Here is a 17920-nt window from a genome sequence, read left to right as displayed (position 1 = left end):
AGAAGATCGCATTTCCGCTAGTGGTCAGGATGCATGTACTTGTTCGGCACGCATAATCTTTCGCAGACACATGTTATTCCACACACCACGCGATGAGCCAGTGTCCATTTCATGTGATTCAGGCAGAGAGCCCAATCGTGAAACATTTGCCGTATTTAGCACCCAAACTCATTCAAAGAAAACATTTATGAATCTTAGTTTATTGCAAGGCTACTACTGGGGTGAAGGTTCCCCCCTCTTGCTTGTGCGAATATCATTTGAGTCAAACGCCTTTCCAGGCTTCTCTCGGTAGTTAAATGAAAACAGCTTTACTGTTTAACTGTGAAAGTTATTTATTTGCATAGGTTAAGTCACGTATCTCAATTACGGAACATGCGCATCTGTAAACGGCACAACCAAGCCCTACGCCGATCCCGTTGGTCCACTGCCACAGAGGGTTTCGTTGTAGGTGCTGTAGACAGTTTCGCCGCAGGCCTGGATGTGCCCTTCTATGCAGGCTTCGACCGTGTCCGCCCCGGTGCCTTCGTACACCCATACATGGCAACCTGCGAACGAAGAGCAGTTGTTCGCAGTCTTCTCCCATTTTTAAGGCTCTCTGCCTTACAACGACTTCAAAAAATACCGCAGCATTTTCATAGTTTCCGAACCCAAAATTATCACAAAACGACAGACAATCAAGTTAGGGAGAATTTAGAAGTGATTAAATTTTTACTGTTACTCGACGGGCTTGCCTTGCCATGTACCAGCCACGCATCGCTAAACCGTAGCAATGTACTGAGTGGTTACGTAAACGGCAGGCAATAAGCCGCCGCGTGGCTCAGTGGTTATGGCGTTTGGCTGCTGACCCGAAAGACGCAGGCTCGATCCCCGCCACAGGGATCGAACTTCAATGGAGACAAAGTTCTAGAGGCCCATGTGCTGTGCGATGTCAGTGCACGTTAAAGAACCCCGGGTGGTCAAAATATCCGGATCCCTTTACTATGGTGACCCACATAGCCTCAGTCACGTCGGGTCGTTAAGCCTCCATGAATCATAAACAGGCACTAAGAGCAGGGCTTGGACGAAGTGGTTTTGAAGGTTATCCAAGTGGGGGCTCCAACGCTTGTACCTAGCTACATGGTTTCCGCGCAGAAAAATTTCATCATAACTACCGATTGAGCACATTTCACTAATGCAAAAAGAGTCAAAGGACAGTGAATTGTTGTTAACAGAACTTGACTACTCGTGCGCTTAGTTAGAAGCTCACACTACTGCCTGGAAGCTTTCATTATTTAAGCTGCCACCACGGATCTACAGAAACACGACACCGACACGCCTTGCAAGGAGAGGTGCTCGCCAGGGGAGCGAGAACGAAATCCCTGTTTGTTGTGATTGCTGTTGCGGTTCTTGCTGCCTATGAAAGAATGGCGCCATCCCATGATCAGAGAGTGGCCAGGGTTTGGTGCCAACGCATGGTTATTGTGTTTGTTGCCCTTATGGCTAAGCCACGAGAGCCCAATAAACTTCTCTCTTCACTAGTTAACTTTGCAGAAACCCTTGTTGCGAGAGTTAATAAAGGTTACACCGCTGCTTTTAGGTGCGTTTTTTAATTAAAATATGCTGTAATTTGGCTAGGCATACACGAGGGGCTCATGCCAGACGAGCTCGACTGTGGCGATTACAGTGAATACCTAATGAGGAAGCATGCCGAAACTGAAATACTGCTTAAACGAAGGTGAGTGAAATAGCACACCCACCGCTAGTGCCCTCACTTGAAGGAACTATGAGGTAACTAAAACAGCAGAAAAAGAAGACATGACTCATAGAGCAGCAAAATGATGCGCGGCTCTTACCGATAGGTGCACCGAAGCGTGTTACGAAGCATGCTGAGTAGTTGGCGTAGGGCAACTCCACATAACAAGTGGTGTCCGGATCTGTGGACATGAATGGGGTACCACAAAGTGATATCAGCTCACAGGGTTCGCACAAAATACTTTCGATTTTTTTTTTTTGCAAACTAGGTGGTGCTGCTTCGGAATACTTCAGAAAGGAGTGCTTTACTTACCACTAGAGAAGACGATCGTGATAAAACTTGGGTTCTCCGTAAAAGTGACAGCCTCCGTTACCGAAGTCCTGCAATCAGGTAATGTTAAAGTTACCGCCAGAGGCCTCCCCGTAATCCCATGTATTTAAGAAACGCTCAACGCAATATGCGCACACAGCGAGCCCTATATCGCAATCGTGGTTTTGTGGCGTAAGCTACATTGGCCAGTCTCACCGTTTCGCGTGCTCTCTTGCTCGACCATACTGCGCATGCGCGAGGAGCAAGTGACGTCATTACGCACAGCTGGCGTTGCTCGCCACGTGCGCCCGCCGCTGCGGGCTACTGCGCATGCGCGAGGCGATTGCGCCGCGTGTATAAATGTGGAGGGATACACAGCTACTGAGCCGTGTTCCGTTGAGGAAAAACGCCAACCGCAATACACACAATGAACGCCGACGGCCTATGGCTTGTCAATGCTTGTCAACCTTGTCAATGCCTGCAGCCCACATCTCTCTCTCATCACTCCACGTACCTATAATCACGATTCGGGCATCCACTGACCCAGGGAGCCATTATGAGCACTTCCTTCCCTTAAAATGATCGGAGTGTGAAACGTTGTCAACGCGAACGCCAATGAACACAACGAACGCCGACGGCCTGTGGCTTCACCAGTGAGGAGTGCATAATAATAATTGGTTTTTCAGGAAAGGAAATGGCGCAGTATCTGTCTCACATATCTGGGCGGACACCTGGCGGTTGTGGCGGAAAACATTTATGTACAGATACACTTCAGGAGGTTATGCATGAGCTGACCCAGAGGGGGCCAGCCCTTATAAGTACTAGATGTAGGTCCTAAGTTCGCGACCCCAGTGGCGTCGGCCACCGCCCGGGCTCGCGCGACCAGGGCCCGTTGGGCCTGCAGGTCAGAGCAGCCGAGCAGGGTCGCCTCCCAGTCCTCTCGGGTTGGGTTGGGGTGAGGGGGGATAGCAGGGTTGGAGGGACAGGCCCACACCATGTTGTAGATGTCCGAAGACTTCTGCGCACAGTGCGGACCGCTGCCCAGGAAGGAAGGGCCGAAGTGTTTGAGAGCTGCCGGGCACAGCAAAGTATTAGTATACAGTCGAAGCAGAAGCCGCTCCTCCGCCTTGGAGAGACCTTTACACGGGCGGGGATAAAGGCCGTGGCCAGATTGATAAAGTAAAACAGTGTCTTTGAAGGAGTAAGCGGGAGTGAATTCGAGTTCCTGATCGTCGGGGTCGGAGGGGAATGCCCGTTGAGAGAGCGCGCAGGCGGCGGCGTCAGCTGCCTCATTTCCCTCAAGGCCCATGTAAGCAGGAGCCCAAACGATACGCCGGTGAGCGGGGTCCTCGGTGTAGACGCTGTTTTGGAGAATGCGGTAGCCTAGATACGGCACCCAGCCCTGCTCGACGTTCCGACAGGCCCCGCGAGTCGGAAATAATTGCTTTTCAATCGGAATCAGATGCAGCCAACGCAATGTCAACCTCCACCGCGTGTGTTATGTCACGGGCTCGAAAAGTAAGGCCGTTCACTGTTTTGAATTGATGGACTACTGCGGCCGTGTGCCATCCCCCATGGTGGAGGCCGGAGGCATTCACGTAGAATACGCAGGCTTTCGATCCGTAGTGGCGGGCCAGGGCTTCCGCCCGCGCCAGGCGCCTGCCATTATGGTCCTCACGGTTCATGTTCGCGGGAAGAGGGAGCACGTGGAGGGCGCATCTCCACTGGGATGGAATACGTACGCGCTCTTCCATAAGAGTGGTGTGTTGGATGTGTAGTCGGGCAAGGAGGCGGCGACCCGACGATGTCTTCGAGAGACGTGTGTATTCGTTGATCAAGTAGGCTTGCCGGAGGTCCCGAAATGTGTTCACCATGCCCAGCCCAAGGAGGCGCTTGTTGGAGGTGTTCGCGGGGAGGTCCAGAGCCCGTTTAATAATTTTGCGGAGGATGATTTCGAGCGAATCCTCGTCTTGCTTCCGCAGGTGGAGGTATGGAGTCGAATATAGAATTGGACTGGTTACAAATGCATGCGCCAGCCGCACGGCGTCCTTACATCATAACCCCCCGCGCTTGTTAGAAACCCGGCGGACCAACCGGCCCACCCGGTCCCCCACCTCACGGAGTTTGGCCAATGTGTTTCTGATCGTCTGTCTTGATGTATAAAGGGCCCTAGTACCCGCCCTTCGATATTTCCAAGGATTGAACCTGTCTCAAGAGAGAATGAAATTTTGGCTGTGCACTTTGGTGAGGGGCGTATGTGCACAATTCAGACTTTTGGGTGGAGCATTGGAGGCCGCAGCGGCGAGCATAACGGTCCACTATGGTCGCCGCCTCCTGCAGGTTGGCCTCAGTGTCTCCAAGGGAACCCTGTGTGGGCCACAGGGTGATGTCATCGGCGTACAGCGCATGCTGCACACGGGCGACAGCGCCCAGCTGGGCCGGTAGGCGGATCATAGCCAAATTGAATAACAGATGGGAGAGAACCGCGCCCTGGGGTGTACCCCTGGCTCCTAAATGAAAAGGGCCATGTTCCTTATCCTGGATTCGAATGTAAGATTGTCTGTCGGTTAAAAATTGCCGAATGTATTGAAAGGCATTTCTGCCGCAGTTAGTTTGAGAGAGGTGGCTGATAATTATCTCGTGGGTGACGTTATCGAAAGCTCCCTTCAAATTCAAGCCATGTACGACCTTGTCATTGTGCGTACATTCGGCGTGGTCGAGGACAGCTCGATTGAGTTGTAGCAGGATATCCTGTACAGATCTGTGTGGGCGAAACCCGAACATCGTGTCTGTGAAAACGTGTTTGGATTCCATGAACTCGTACAACCTGTCGCGTACAATCGTCTCCCTGAGTTTGCCCACACAGGAAGTCAGAGAGATGGAGCGGAGGTTGTCCGTGTTGATGGCCTTGCCAGCTTTAGGAACAACATGACCAGGGCGGTCTTCCAGTCGATAGGGAGTGACACTTCCCCAAGCCAGATTGAGTTAATATAATTCAATAAAGAGAGGTATAGCGGATCGGAGAGGTTGGCTAACAATTTGACTGTAACTTTGTCCCGACCCTGAGCGGTGCCACGTTTCATTTTTGCCAGGGCCGCCCTCAGGTCGTGGGGCTGCAATGGTTGATCCAGCTCAACGTTCTCAGAACATGCATGCCGGCCCGCGGGGGTCCTGGGTGTTGCACAAGTGCTGGTCCCGGAGCTTGTGCGCCAATTGAGTTGTGTTGCCATAAAAGCTGTGTATTGCTCATTGGAGGGGCTTTTGAGTTTCCGTGCGCGTTTGCGTTGGGTCAATTAGGGCGCGAAAGAGTCTCCACATGTTCCGGCTTGACATTTGCCGCGCGGCCGTATCGCATCGGGCTACCCAGTTGGAGTCGGTGAGTTGGGCCGCATACTCAGTCGCTGTTTGACTGAGCTCGGCGATGCGAGCTTTAAGTTTCTGGTTGTGCTTTTGCCGGCGCCACCGACGGACGGACGAGGCAATGCCAGGCCTCCCAGAGGTGGAGCAGGTGGTTGTCCACATCCGAGACCGCCTTTGAGAGCTGAATCTGAGTTTCGCAGCAGCGAAGGCCAGAGACCAATTGTTGTGACGAAGTCTGGTAGCGCTGCTCATGTATGCTTGTGGCAGTGTTATAATTTTGCCTGAACTTGGTCCAATCGGGGAGTCGGGCTTGGGTTGTTGGTCGCTCGAAAGAATGGGTCCTAATCGTAGTGTTGAGGAAGCAGTGGTAGCTCCCGAGGGTTTCCTCGGTGTTGACCCAGTCTGCATACTGAATATTGCTGGTAAAGGTCAAGTCCGGACATGTATCCCTAGTCACGAAATTGCCTATACGAGTTGTATGGACGGAGTCAGAGTGAAGAGTGAGGCCCAGCGTTGAGGCAAGCTCCGCCAACTTGCGTCCCCGCTTCTCTTCACGGCAGTAACCCCACAACCGAGCGGGAGCGTTGAAATCGCCCACAATAAGGAGGGGGTCCCGACCCGCAGCTCTCAGCGCGCGGCTAAAGAGGTCCGCGAATTATACATTCGTCAATTTCGGATTGCAGTATACATTGAGTATGTGTAGCGGTGGGTCCTACTTGCGGAGTGGGAGGAGAGTCACCATTACATAGGAGTATTCAAGTTGCATGTCTAAGTCGACTTGGTGGGCTGTATAATTTATACGGACTAGTATGCAAGACGAGGGGTCCTGCTGGAACGTCGTATAATTTGTTAGTGTGGCGCCTTTCCCTGGCTTTAGGAGGGCAACCCCGGCTGGCAAATGCTCAAAGGTTGAAAGGAAAAGTCGAAGGTTGACTCGCTTCGAACGGGACCGGAGCCCCCGACAGTTCCATTGAGTAATCTTAATGGGGGGAAGCCGATTTGGAAAGAGGGGAGCGCCTGCACCGGGGGTGTCCCGCCATGCTTAGATTTAGAGGTGCGAGGTGGAAGTGAGGCTGCCCCTGAGCCAGATACCAGGGGCTGAAGCTCAGCACTTAGAAGGGGGCAGCTGTCTTCGTCATCGTCGAGGTCATTGACTCGGCGGGGCAATCTGGAGGGCCGACCCGATACGTCCTTAAGAGGACCGGCTCTGCGAGAAAGGCGGGTGTTGACGTGTTGAGCGATCATAGAGGGGATAGCCTCCATGATTCTAGCGATGAGGCGTTCCATCGCTGTCTCCAACAGGGTGTCAAATTTGGCATTAAGACGGGCTTCGAGTTCGGCAGGGGGAGGTTCCAGAGCCGGCATTACCACCGACTCGCTCTCCATAGCGTCCGTGTCGGAGGTACTAGGGGTGGAGGAGTTGTTTTAGCCTCTAAGGCTTCAATTTTGACAAGTAGCATCTCGTATTGTGACCTCAAGCGTGCCGTACGGGAAGGAAGGAAGGTAGGAGTGAAAGAAGAAAGAGAGGAAGAGGTGCCGTAGTGGAGGCCTCCGGAATAATTTCGACCACCTGGGGATCTCTGACGTGCACTGACATCGCACAGCACACGGGCGCCTCTTGCGCGTCGCCTCCATCGAGACGCGGCCGCCGCGGTCGGGTTCGAACCAGGGTACTCCGGCTCGGTAGACGAGCGCCTTGCCACTGAGCCACCGCGGCGGGTAACGAAAAGAAACCATAAGAAATAAATAAACGCTTCACAATTGATACTGCACATGGTCTCGTCTTTAAATTAGTGGTACATGTACTACCGGAATTTCAAGGTTTAAAAGGGTGGAAACCAAGCTAATCCAGCTGCATATATAAACTGCAATTATGCTTCTTAAGAATATTCAGAACTGGCTATTACGCCGTAACAGTAATATTAAACTACGTACGAACCGTTAAAAGCTTTTCGAATGTTCGCCTCGCATACCTCTTATAAATGCTGTGCATATGCTGTGACTTAAATGTAAAAATCCTCGACAGCAATGCTTTGATTGGCCAGCATTTTTCAGTTAATACACCACAAAAGCTGGATCGCAGAAGTATTTGGCAATTTCAATAAACGTTGCTTAACTGCGAACACCGTGACCCGTCAAGAGGGAGGAAGCGTCGTATGAAGCTTTTGCATCTGTCTCCGCCACTGATAACATTACGAGTATCTGTCTTTCGGTGGAATACGCCTACCAGACAGAAGCTGGCAGTTCTTAGCGCATAGCACCCCAACGTGGTGCCTGCTTACTATCCTCTACATCTGAGATCTTCACGGTACGGGTCTGCATTATAATCCTCCGTTCTTTCACATGCTGGGAAGAAACGCACCAGAAGGTTATCCCCACTGAAAGCTCGACACAGTAAAACGCCCTGCACAAGCCACCTCGCATAGTTGTTGTTTTATTTATTATTTATTTATTTAGAACATACTGCAGGCCTACAGTAGGCCCAAGCAGGAGGGGCGAATACATAATATATGAAAAAAGAGCAGGTTTATCAGAATTGAAATGTTAAATACAAGTTGTAACACAAAATACAGCAATAAATACAAGGCTCAGATGTAAAATACAAAAAGTAAACGTAGAAATAAATGGCTCTCAAATTAAATGCAGTGAAGAAAACATAGAGTCAGAAGAATCAGCTCTGGTTAAGAGATCTGGCGGACACCTGTTCCACTCCTCAATGGTGCGTGGAAAAAATGAGTATTTAAAGGCGTTAATCCTAGCACTGTAAGGGGTTAATGATTGTGTATGATGATTTCGTGTTTGGCGCGTAGTGTTAGGTTTGAGGAAGAGGTCTGCGTTCATAGACAGTTTATGGTTTTTTAGTAAGAAAAGTAGTTTCAGTCTTTGAATTTTCCGCCGCAGCACCTGTCGACAGAAAACGAGGAACCGCTATCGGCTTCGTATGTTCTCCTGCCTTGTTCTGATACGGCACAAGATACCCATATACGCAGTTACAGTGGAAAGAATTTTACGCCAAACCTCGTCCTGTTGCATGTCCAATCACATGATTTGAAGTGAAATTTTAGAGGCGCACATCGCGAAATGCAGCAGCGCTGCAAGAGTTGTTCAGAAAGGAAGAGTCCATAAATGCGATGGCTTTTAAGTCATATATAGAAAGGCATGCGCACTGCACTGAATAAAAAGTTTATTAATCGGTTTTATTTAAGTATGATGTTTACGACTTCAGTTCTCTCAAGTTGCGCTCGGCTGGACGCTTAGCTATATGTGCACCAACAGTCTTTGACATTCTGATCTTGCGTTCTAAAATTCTGAAAATGCTTATATTGAATACACTGTATAATATAGCAGGCATGTAGCAGCGCTTGATATATCTTTTCCACATATATATTTCTTGCTCAACACATGAGGCCGTATGGCGTCCCAATACCCGATGACTACGGATCTGGCGATTTGACTTTGGAAGTAACCATTCCATTTGTACTCCTCTTGGCCTTCTTAAATTTTCGTGCCACTCAGGCAACATCCACGGATAGTAATTGTGGTTGACTGCTTACACTTGTGTTCCATCCTCAGGGCGGGTGAGAAGAGTCAAATTCGCCTTATCATCGACGATCTCTTGACTCGGGCAGACCAGGTAGGAGCAGATGCCCTGGCTGGTTTCGGACGTAGATTCCACCAGATAGCTGTTCTCGAAGCTAGAGAATATCTACAGGCACGCAGAAAAAATGCACCGTTTTGACACGTTCAGGCTTCAAATGTGACTTCCGTAAGATACTCATGGCATGAGGCGCCCAGTTGTGCGCAATCCCCTGTAACCTCACATGTAAACGGACAAGTGCCGTGCACTGAAAATTGTTCCACGCGATTCGGGGCCTGCAGGAAAGCGCATCTCAACACGGCGGCTATTTCTTACGGTCGACGTCACATTGCAAAAATTGGGTTCTGCATACATGGAATCATGGTGAAAACCAGCCAAACGTTAAAACAACGGAGGCTGATATAGGCAAGACAGGCTAACCACTTCATGTGAAAGCCTAATGCAGACCTACAAACTTTCCCGTTACTCAGTGTTAGAACAGGAAGCTCACGAGGGAACTGCGGATTGGCTTAAGAAAACAATACAAAAGAAGGGTGTCGGTGAGGTCATTACAGGCGATATTTTTAGACTTTTTTAGATTTTTTAGAACCACTGCGATTGAGTTCGTTTCTTTTTATATAAGTGCCCCAAGAGTAACTATTCTTCTCTTCCCAGTCAACAAAAACGCAAATAAATTTGCGAAAAGCTTTTCATTGACACTCGCAAAAAAGTTTTCAATTTTTTCGGCTGCTGCTTATTTCGGCCACTGACCTTGAACAATATCTAAAAGTTGCCGTTTACTCTTGCACACACACCAGTGCCTTGTACCCTACGTGTATTGTCTTGAAATAACGATAGCTTGATGTCCAGTGTCATTATATCTCTCTGTTTTGTTGTCTCGTCTAATTAACACTGGAAAGAGGCCTCTTCTCAGCAGTCACCAACTACAGGTGCAATCTTAAGTAGCTAAATTTTTTAACTTTCGCGATATTTGCGGGAATACAGCAAAATGGGCAATTCCTCTTACCTGCGTAGCGATGCAAGGCTGGTTCGCCGCCGTGCCGCATATTTGGCCTCTGACATTGGCTACCAAGACCAGGGAAAGAAAGCCGCCCTTGCTCAGCCACACTTGCTCAGCGGCGGTGGCGGAAGCAACAGCGGCACAGAGTAACTGCAAATCCTTCACTTTGCAGTTCTTGGCCAGGCTTGCAGCGATACACCTGGTGAACTAAAGTGGCAAGAGCGACGACGATCGGCCCCGCAAGATAACGACACAAGCAGCACCAGCCAGGAGCATATAAAAGGACAAGGCTCACCTGTGCCCCCCACACTTGCTCAGCGGCGGTGGCGGAAGCAACAGCGGCACAGAGTAACTGCAAATCCTTCACTTTGCAGTTCTTGGCCAGGCTTGCAGCGATACACCTGGTGAACTAAAGTGGCAAGAGCGACGACGATCGGCCCCGCAAGATAACGACACAAGCAGCACCAGCCAGGAGCATATAAAAGGACAAGGCTCACCTGTGCCCCCCACACTTGCTCAGCGGCGGTGGCGGAAGCAACAGCGGCACAGAGTAACTGCAAATCCTTCACTTTGCAGTTCTTGGCCAGGCTTGCAGCGATACACCTGGTGAACTAAAGTGGCAAGAGCGACGACGATCGGCCCCGCAAGATAACGACACAAGCAGCACCAGCCAGGAGCATATAAAAGGACAAGGCTCACCTGTGCCCCCCACACTTGCTCAGCGGCGGTGGCGGAAGCAACAGCGGCACAGAGTAACTGCAAATCCTTCACTTTGCAGGTTGGTGTGCTTTCACTTATTGAAGTCATAAGAAACCTTCTGCCAAACGCCGCCGCCGCTTGAGTCTGTGCTGTTGCTGTAGTTGTTTTCTACTGTGCCGCATGCTTTTCCATCGCGAGTGCTATGGGTGATCCTGTTTGTGATATATGCCTGGTTTGTAATCAGCCACTTCCAGCAGAGGGCTCGTCCCTTACCTGCTCAGAATGCCGATACGGTTACCACTTAGGCGCTTGTTCTAATACGACGAAAGCTGCCTACAAAGCAATGACAGATATCGATAAAAAAAGTTGGAAGTGTCAAACATGTGTAGTTTCAGCTGCTCGAGGCTCAAACATTGTAACAAAGGTACAGAAGGAGCAGTCTCTGACAGAAAGGATGCTAATGGAAATCAACAAAAAGCTCTGTGAACTACCGGAAATCAAACAGAAGTTAGATATCCTTTTCCAGGTAAAAGAGACAGTGGAAAGTATGGAAAAGTCTGTTCAGCATCTTTCAGATCAGTATGATGAAGTGCTGGCCAAAATGCAGCTTCAGTCCACTGAGATTGTCACTTTATCGAAAAGGGTTGAAAAGATTGAGGCACAGATTCAGTCAGAGAACACTAACACCGAAGTCTGCGAACTACGACAGCAAATAAACAGTCTGGAACAGTACAGCAGGCGGAATAACTTGGAAGTACATGGACTTGCGCAAACCAAAAATGAAAACTTGTTCCAAAAAATCAATGCTATAGCCCAGGACCTAGAGCTTCCTCAGTTGACTGAGCACGACGTTGAAGGCCTTCATAGACTGCCCGCTAAACGTGGCAAAACCCCGGCAGTTCTGGTTCGCTTTTCCTCACGTGTAATGAAGGACCAATGGATGGCAAAGAAGCAAAGTATGCGGGAAGCTGAATCCACAGTGTACTTTCTTGACAATTTAACAGCGCAGAACAAAAAGCTCATGTGGATGATGAGGACAAGGGCCACAGAAAAGCAGTACGAATATGCTTGGCACAGTAATGGAAAGCTTTTTGTACGCAAGTGCCAGGGTGAAACGGCAATACGGATCGCGTGTGTTGCTGACCTGGAAAATATCATCTGAGCAGGCACCGCCTCTACTTCGCCTTACTGATCAGTTTTTTTCATTATTTTTTTTTGATGGCATCACAAACACAGCCTCTTTACTACAATGCTTTATCTTTTAACTCTGCGGTGCGCAGTTGTCTTGTTCACAAAAATGACAGGATGTCAGTCTTTCATGTGAATATTAGAAGTCTAAAAAATAAGCACTTTGAAATGCAATCAGCTTTGGATTCCCTGAATCACAGATTTGATATACTAGCGTACACCGAAACATGGTTCACAAATCAAAATGATGTTATCTTCTTTCGTGGCTACAAGTTTGAAGGCGTGTTCAGAGAAAACCGTAGAGGAGGTGGCGTCGCATTGTATGTTAAAGAAAACCTTGACTATGAAGTTTTATCAGATTTTTCTCTTGTCGATACCCACTACGAATCGGTTGCTATAAAATGTCATGGAACACTGATCGCTTGCATTTATCGGCCCCCATCTAGTGAAAGTACCGAATTTATCAAGTTTGTGCGTGATCTTCTTGAATATGCTTGTGTGCCGCCGCGGTGGCTCAGTGGCTATGGTGCTCGGCTGCTGACCCGAAAGACGCGGGTTCGATCCCGGTCGCGGCGGCTGGAATTTCTTTGGAGGAGAAATTCTAGAGGCCCGTGTACTGTGCGATGTCAGTGCACGTTAAAGAACCCCAGGTGGTCGAAATTTCCGGAGCCCTTCACTACGGCGTCTCTCATAGCCTCAGTCGCTTTGGGACGTTAAACCCCATAAACCAAACCAAACCAATATGCTTGTATCGTAAATATCCCTGTTGTTTTGGTTGGAGACTTTAACATTGATCTTTTGACAAACAGCTCCCCGCGACGTCTTTTTTGTGAAACCATTGATGCATTTCTCTGCACCAATGTTATTCAGTCACCAACAAGAATAACCTTAGAGAGGGACTCATTATTAGATTTATGTGTTACAAATCAAGAGTTATCAAGAGTGCTATCAGGTGTGCTTACATTTGATTTGAGCGACCATCTGCCTATATTCTGTTTTTTTCCTCGGGCGATAAAAAAAAGGAAGCAAGTACCAACTCCCCAGATAGTATATCGCAGTTTCAATCAAGAAAACTTAGCTAGGTTTAGATCCAAGATGGAAAGCACTGCCTGGAGCGAAGTTTACAATGAGTTAAATCCTAGTATAGCGTACAATATCTTTCTTCAGTTAGTAAAAAGCAAATATGATACCGCATTTCCTTTGACAGTGGGAAAAACTCACAAAAAGTCTCGAAAGCCGTGGGTTACGAGAGAGTTATATCGACGAATTCAAACCCGTGACAGGCTTTTTGACAAATTCATCCAATCAAAAGATCCAGTCATACTTAAGGAATACAAAAAACTTAGAAATAAGTTAGGCTCTGATATTAAAAAAGCTAAGAAACAGTATTATGAGAATAAATTTTCAGCAGTCTCCAATTGCCCTAAGAAAATATGGGATTGTTTGAGCGACCTCACGGGAAGGGCGACAACCCATATTCCCAGCACATTAACATTCAATGGTGTTGAATACAGTGGCGCTGCTTTGGCAGACAAGTTTAATGCTCATTTCCTATCCTCTGGCGAATCATCTCAGAAGCAGGATAGAAATCATGAAATTGCTCAGTATATTGCCTCTCCAATTGGTAGTTCCATATTCTTGAATCCTTGCAGCGAACATGAAGTATTCACATTTCTTAGAAGCCTAGACAAATCCACTGCGGCAGGCGCAGATGAAATTAAGACCGAGCCTATTATTGCTGTTGCCGATCTAATTAGCTTGCCCTTGCAGCATATATGTAACAACGCGTTAGTTCAAGGTATTTTTCCAGATGGTATGAAAATTGCCAGAGTGGTTGTTTTACACAAAGGTGGCCCTTATGACAATATAAACAACTACAGACCTATATCTGTACTCCCTTTGTTTTCTAAACTGCTGGAATATTTGATCAAAATCAGACTGTGTAAGTTCTTTGACGACAGACAAATTTTTGTTAACGAACAGTTCGGATTTAGTGAGAAGAAGTCAACAGAAATGGCATTGCTTAGTATAAAGGAAAAAATATTTTCTAATATGGATGACAAACAATTTACAGTTGGACTTTTTTTAGATTTCAGGAAGGCATTTGATTCAGTTAAACATGATATTTTATTTTATAAGCTACCTTTTTACGGCATTCGAGGAGTTGCCTTAAATCTGATCCGTACTTATCTTTCCGGTCGCGTTCAGTATACATGTTTGAATGGTCATCAATCACAACCTGGTCAATTAATATACGGTGTCCCACAAGGGTCTATTTTGGGTCCAGTATTTTTCATTCTTTATATCAACGATATAATAGCCATCCCTCGAACTCCCACAATAATTTTATATGCAGATGATACCAGTGTATTTTTTTCTGGCATGCATCTTAGTAATATTCAGGCTGAGGCAAATGCATGGTTACAAGAATTGTCTTTATGGTTGAATATAAATAAACTAGAGTTAAATGTTAATAAAACAAAGCTTATTGTATTTAAGGCACGTAACAAGCCTGATAACAGTGAAATTAATCTTACATTCAAAAATAGCGTAATTGAGCGTGTTTCTTCCTACAAATTTTTAGGCCTAATCTTTGAAGAACACTTGAGTTGGACCCTGCATATTAATAAGATTCATGCCAGCATATCAAGGTCATTATGTGTATTATATAAACTTCGAGACCTTGTTCCGAAATGGCTGAAGTGGCAGTTATATTATACCCTAATTCAATCACATCTTCATTATTGTTTACTTGTTTGGGGATCTACAACGAAAACTAACCTCACGAGACTGATAACATTACAGAAAAAAGCAATACGTTATGTCGAAAACCTTGCATACAATGATCATACAGGTTTGTACTTCACTAAGCATTCTATTCTAAAAATCAATGAATTATTTGAGTTGAAACTGCTTTCTTATGTGTTTAACGATTTCAAACATCATCCCACTAAATATGTTCAATTAAACTCTAGTAGTGACGCGCCTTATAAATTAAGGCACGTCAGTTACAGAGTACCATTTGTAAGGACTAACTATGGAACCGAAATGCTTTCATATTTAATTCCCAGTCTTCTAAATAAACATACACAGGCCATAGAAATTATTCAGAAATCTGTTTCCCAAAAGTCATTCAATAGAAATGCTAAAGCTTACCTCCTTTCTCGCCCGAATGATTAAAATTCTTGATGTCCCTGTTTTTCTGTCAACTCTTTGAATTCTCGTGTTTTTCTTGTTGTGATGTGTCTTGTAAATATTTACTTTAATTATGTCATTGCAAAAGTATGCACCTTCCTCCTACTTTTACCTTGTATAATTATGTGTTGTTTTTTCTAATGAGAGTGTATGAAGCTCTTGCTTCTTTTGCCGCTTGTCGTGAGCATTGTGTCGGGTGCTTGGGCCCCGTCAGGCAGAGTGCATCTGCCTTTTGCCCCTGCATCCGAGACGTTGTTGTCTAAATAAATAAAGATCTATCTATCATGCGAAAATGAAACGGACAGCCATTCTGCCAGCACCTAATATCTCACAGCGAGCAACCTCGTCCTGTACTGACTTCATAACCACATTTTATAAAGCCCATCTGGCAAGCGCACGACTAGCATCTGATCCAATCAGAGTGCTTGCTGTATGCACAGATGTGGGCGATGTTGGGACCAATCAGCAAGTAAAAGAGAACACTACGCTTCCGGTGCAGAAGCTTTTGTACATGTCACTGCCTTCCATAAGCCGACAAGTTATGTCTCTTTTCAGTGCTCAAAATAAGAAACCAAATCCAACTTTCCAGTGGAGCTACACACGTGTCTGAATAAGCAGAGCACAGGATGTTCTCAAAAGTGCGTCGCTCGGAGTAGCACAGGAGGATTATTCCTCCATAAAGCACTGTGTTTTCCGTACAATAAGTTTTTTCACGTGGCCCAAGTGTTCCATGTCCATAATCCTTCTGAGCTACTCCGAGCGCTAGAGTTTCGAGAACATCCTGTGCAAATGCATTGAATTATGGAGATCAACGTCCTAAAGCGACGAATTCCCTAAGACTGACGCTGTACTGTCAGACTGCGGGTTTATTAAGCCACCTGGGGCTCTTAACCGGCCGTGCGCTGACATCATCCTGTGTAGTGTTTTCTTATAACACGTGCCTAGCCTCACCGGGAAATGAGCTTCGATTTCTTTTTACCACACTTATTTGCGACTTACGTTGCCGGTGAATAGATGGCAGCTATTTCACTGCCACTCGAGAAGCTCTCCGCGACTCTGCGCTACAAGAATATGGTAGTTGAAACGTGTTGCTTGCATGTTCTGGAGGTCGAACAACTTGCATTTTGTACAGGCCTCTTCGTGAGTTTTTAATATTCTGCTCATGGGATGAGACATGTTTTCTCAAGCAAGTGGTATAATTGAAGCCCTGTTGCTATACAGCTGCGACTGACCTTGCCGCAAAAGGGCACTATCATGACATACGTGGCAGGAAATTACTGCCTAGACAGGAAAGTGAGTGCTGTTCGGAGTGAGTGCTGTGCGTTCGGAGAAGACGTCGCGGATGTAATTGTAACTCCGCGGGCCTACGCCTAGGGCGTGGAGGCCTTCTAGGACGGCTGCATGGGTAACGTTGGCGAAAGCTTTTGTTAGGTCAACGCCGAAGATATTCATGCTGTCACCCGCGGAGGAGTCAAGGATGTGGTGTTTGAGTTTTAGAAAGACTTCCTGGGTAGGTAAGACCGGTCGGAAACCAAATATGCATGATGGCAGGAGGTTGATTTTCTCCAGATACCGGCTGAGCCAGGTGTGGAGAGCGTGCTCCATGAGCTTGTCCACACACGACGTAAGCGAGACGGGATGAAGGTTGGCGAGGAGAAGTGTTTTGCCAGATTAGGCAATAAAGACTACTTGGCATCTTTCCCTTGAGGTGGGAGGTCTCCCCGCATACAGCATTCGTTGAAGTAGTCGGTTAGGGCTTTGACAGAGGGGAAATTGAAGATTCGGAGTGTCTTGGCACTACGTCGGCGCCAGGAGCTGAGGACGTGTTGTGGCGCCTAAGTCGTGCTCCGACTTCCGGCTCGGTGATCGTTCCGTCGAGGAGGTCGTTGGGGAAGCCTATGTAGTCAGGGGTGTCTGTGGACGGATATGCGGGGATCACAAAGCTCCAAAGGAGCACAGATCACAAAGCTCCTCGAGGAGGCCACCTCCCCACAGAATGACTAGGGGCCGTCAAAAGAAGGATTAAAGTGTTTGAGAACTGCCGGGCACAACAGGGTCTTTGTAAAGCGCCTGAGGAGAGTTCGTTCGCCAGCTTTACCTAGTCCCTTCATAGGAACTGTGTAGCGCCGGTTATAGGAACTGGGTAGTGCTCAGTAATGTCTAAAAGAAAGAAGAGGGCTCTGATCTGGGTTGAGGTCTTCCCAAGGAACGCCTGGGGACCGGTGAGTGAGTGCGCGGGTGGCCTCATGGGCGGCTTCGTTACCTGGCATGCCTTGGTGGCCGGGGACCCATATGATTGAGCGATGAGTTGGATCGCTTTCGCGAGTACTGCGGTGAAGAATTTTGCGAACGAGTGGAGTGATCCAAACGAACTCAAAGTTACGACAGGCTGTCAGGATGGGCGGCTGCGAGGGCGATCGCCACCTCCTCCGCATACCTTGAGTTGGGCGCTCTGAACGAGAGGCCGTCCACCTGTTTTCCCTCGTGTATGACTGCAGTCGTGTACCATTCCCCCCTGGAGCGGTAGGGGCCTGCAATGTCGGCGTAGAAGACGTGTTTCTTGAGCTATAGTGGCGGTGCAAGGCATCCGCCCGCGCCTAGCGCCGGCCATTATGGTCCTCCTTGTTCATCTTTGTTGGAAGGGGTCGAACGTAAAGGGCGCGTCTCCATAGTTCGGGCACTCGAACCCGTTTCGTCGTATGGTGATCATGTTTGATATGTAACCGGTCCAAGAGGCGGCGACCGTACACGGTCTGGGCGAGACGCGTGTATTGGTTAACGAGATGCGCCTCGCGAAGTTCTCGTTAGGTGTTCACCACCCCCAACGCTAGGAGTCGCG

At 47.8% G+C, this 17920-nt stretch overlaps 1 protein-coding gene across 1 annotated transcript; it reads right to left on the bottom strand.

Annotated features, from left to right (window-relative positions):
* Nucleotides 1-402: 402 nt before the first annotated feature.
* LOC149344651 (uncharacterized) lies at nt 403-16337 on the bottom strand. Its single transcript, XM_089547272.1, has 6 exons — nt 16314-16337; nt 10006-10149; nt 8956-9107; nt 2045-2112; nt 1833-1913; nt 403-545 (listed from the first exon to the last, which is right to left on the bottom strand). The coding sequence occupies exons 1-6, from the start codon at nt 16335-16337 to the stop codon at nt 403-405; spliced, it is 612 nt and encodes a 203-aa protein (XP_089403398.1).
* Between the last annotated feature and the right edge of the window lie 1583 nt (nt 16338-17920).

Source organism: Amblyomma mixtum, chromosome 5 (genome assembly GCF_055824585.1).
Source record: "Amblyomma mixtum isolate Tamu chromosome 5, ASM5582458v1, whole genome shotgun sequence".
Taxonomy (NCBI): Eukaryota; Metazoa; Arthropoda; class Arachnida; order Ixodida; family Ixodidae; genus Amblyomma; species Amblyomma mixtum.
The sequence above is the reverse complement of the archived record's forward strand: the minus strand, read 5'-3'. Positions and strand labels throughout refer to the sequence as shown.

Bases quoted from the DNA above. Each gene is read 5' to 3' on its own strand.
- LOC149344651 (XM_089547272.1), bottom strand. From the start codon at position 16,337: ATGATAGTGCCCTTTTGCGGCAAG. The intron at 9,108-10,005 runs GTAAGAGGAATT...GCGTGCCTGTAG, and splicing joins AGCCTTGCATCGCTACGCAG to ATATTCTCTAGCTTCGAGAA. The intron at 2,113-8,955 runs GTAAGCAGTCAA...ACCTGATTGCAG, and splicing joins CCTGAGGATGGAACACAAGT to GACTTCGGTAACGGAGGCTG.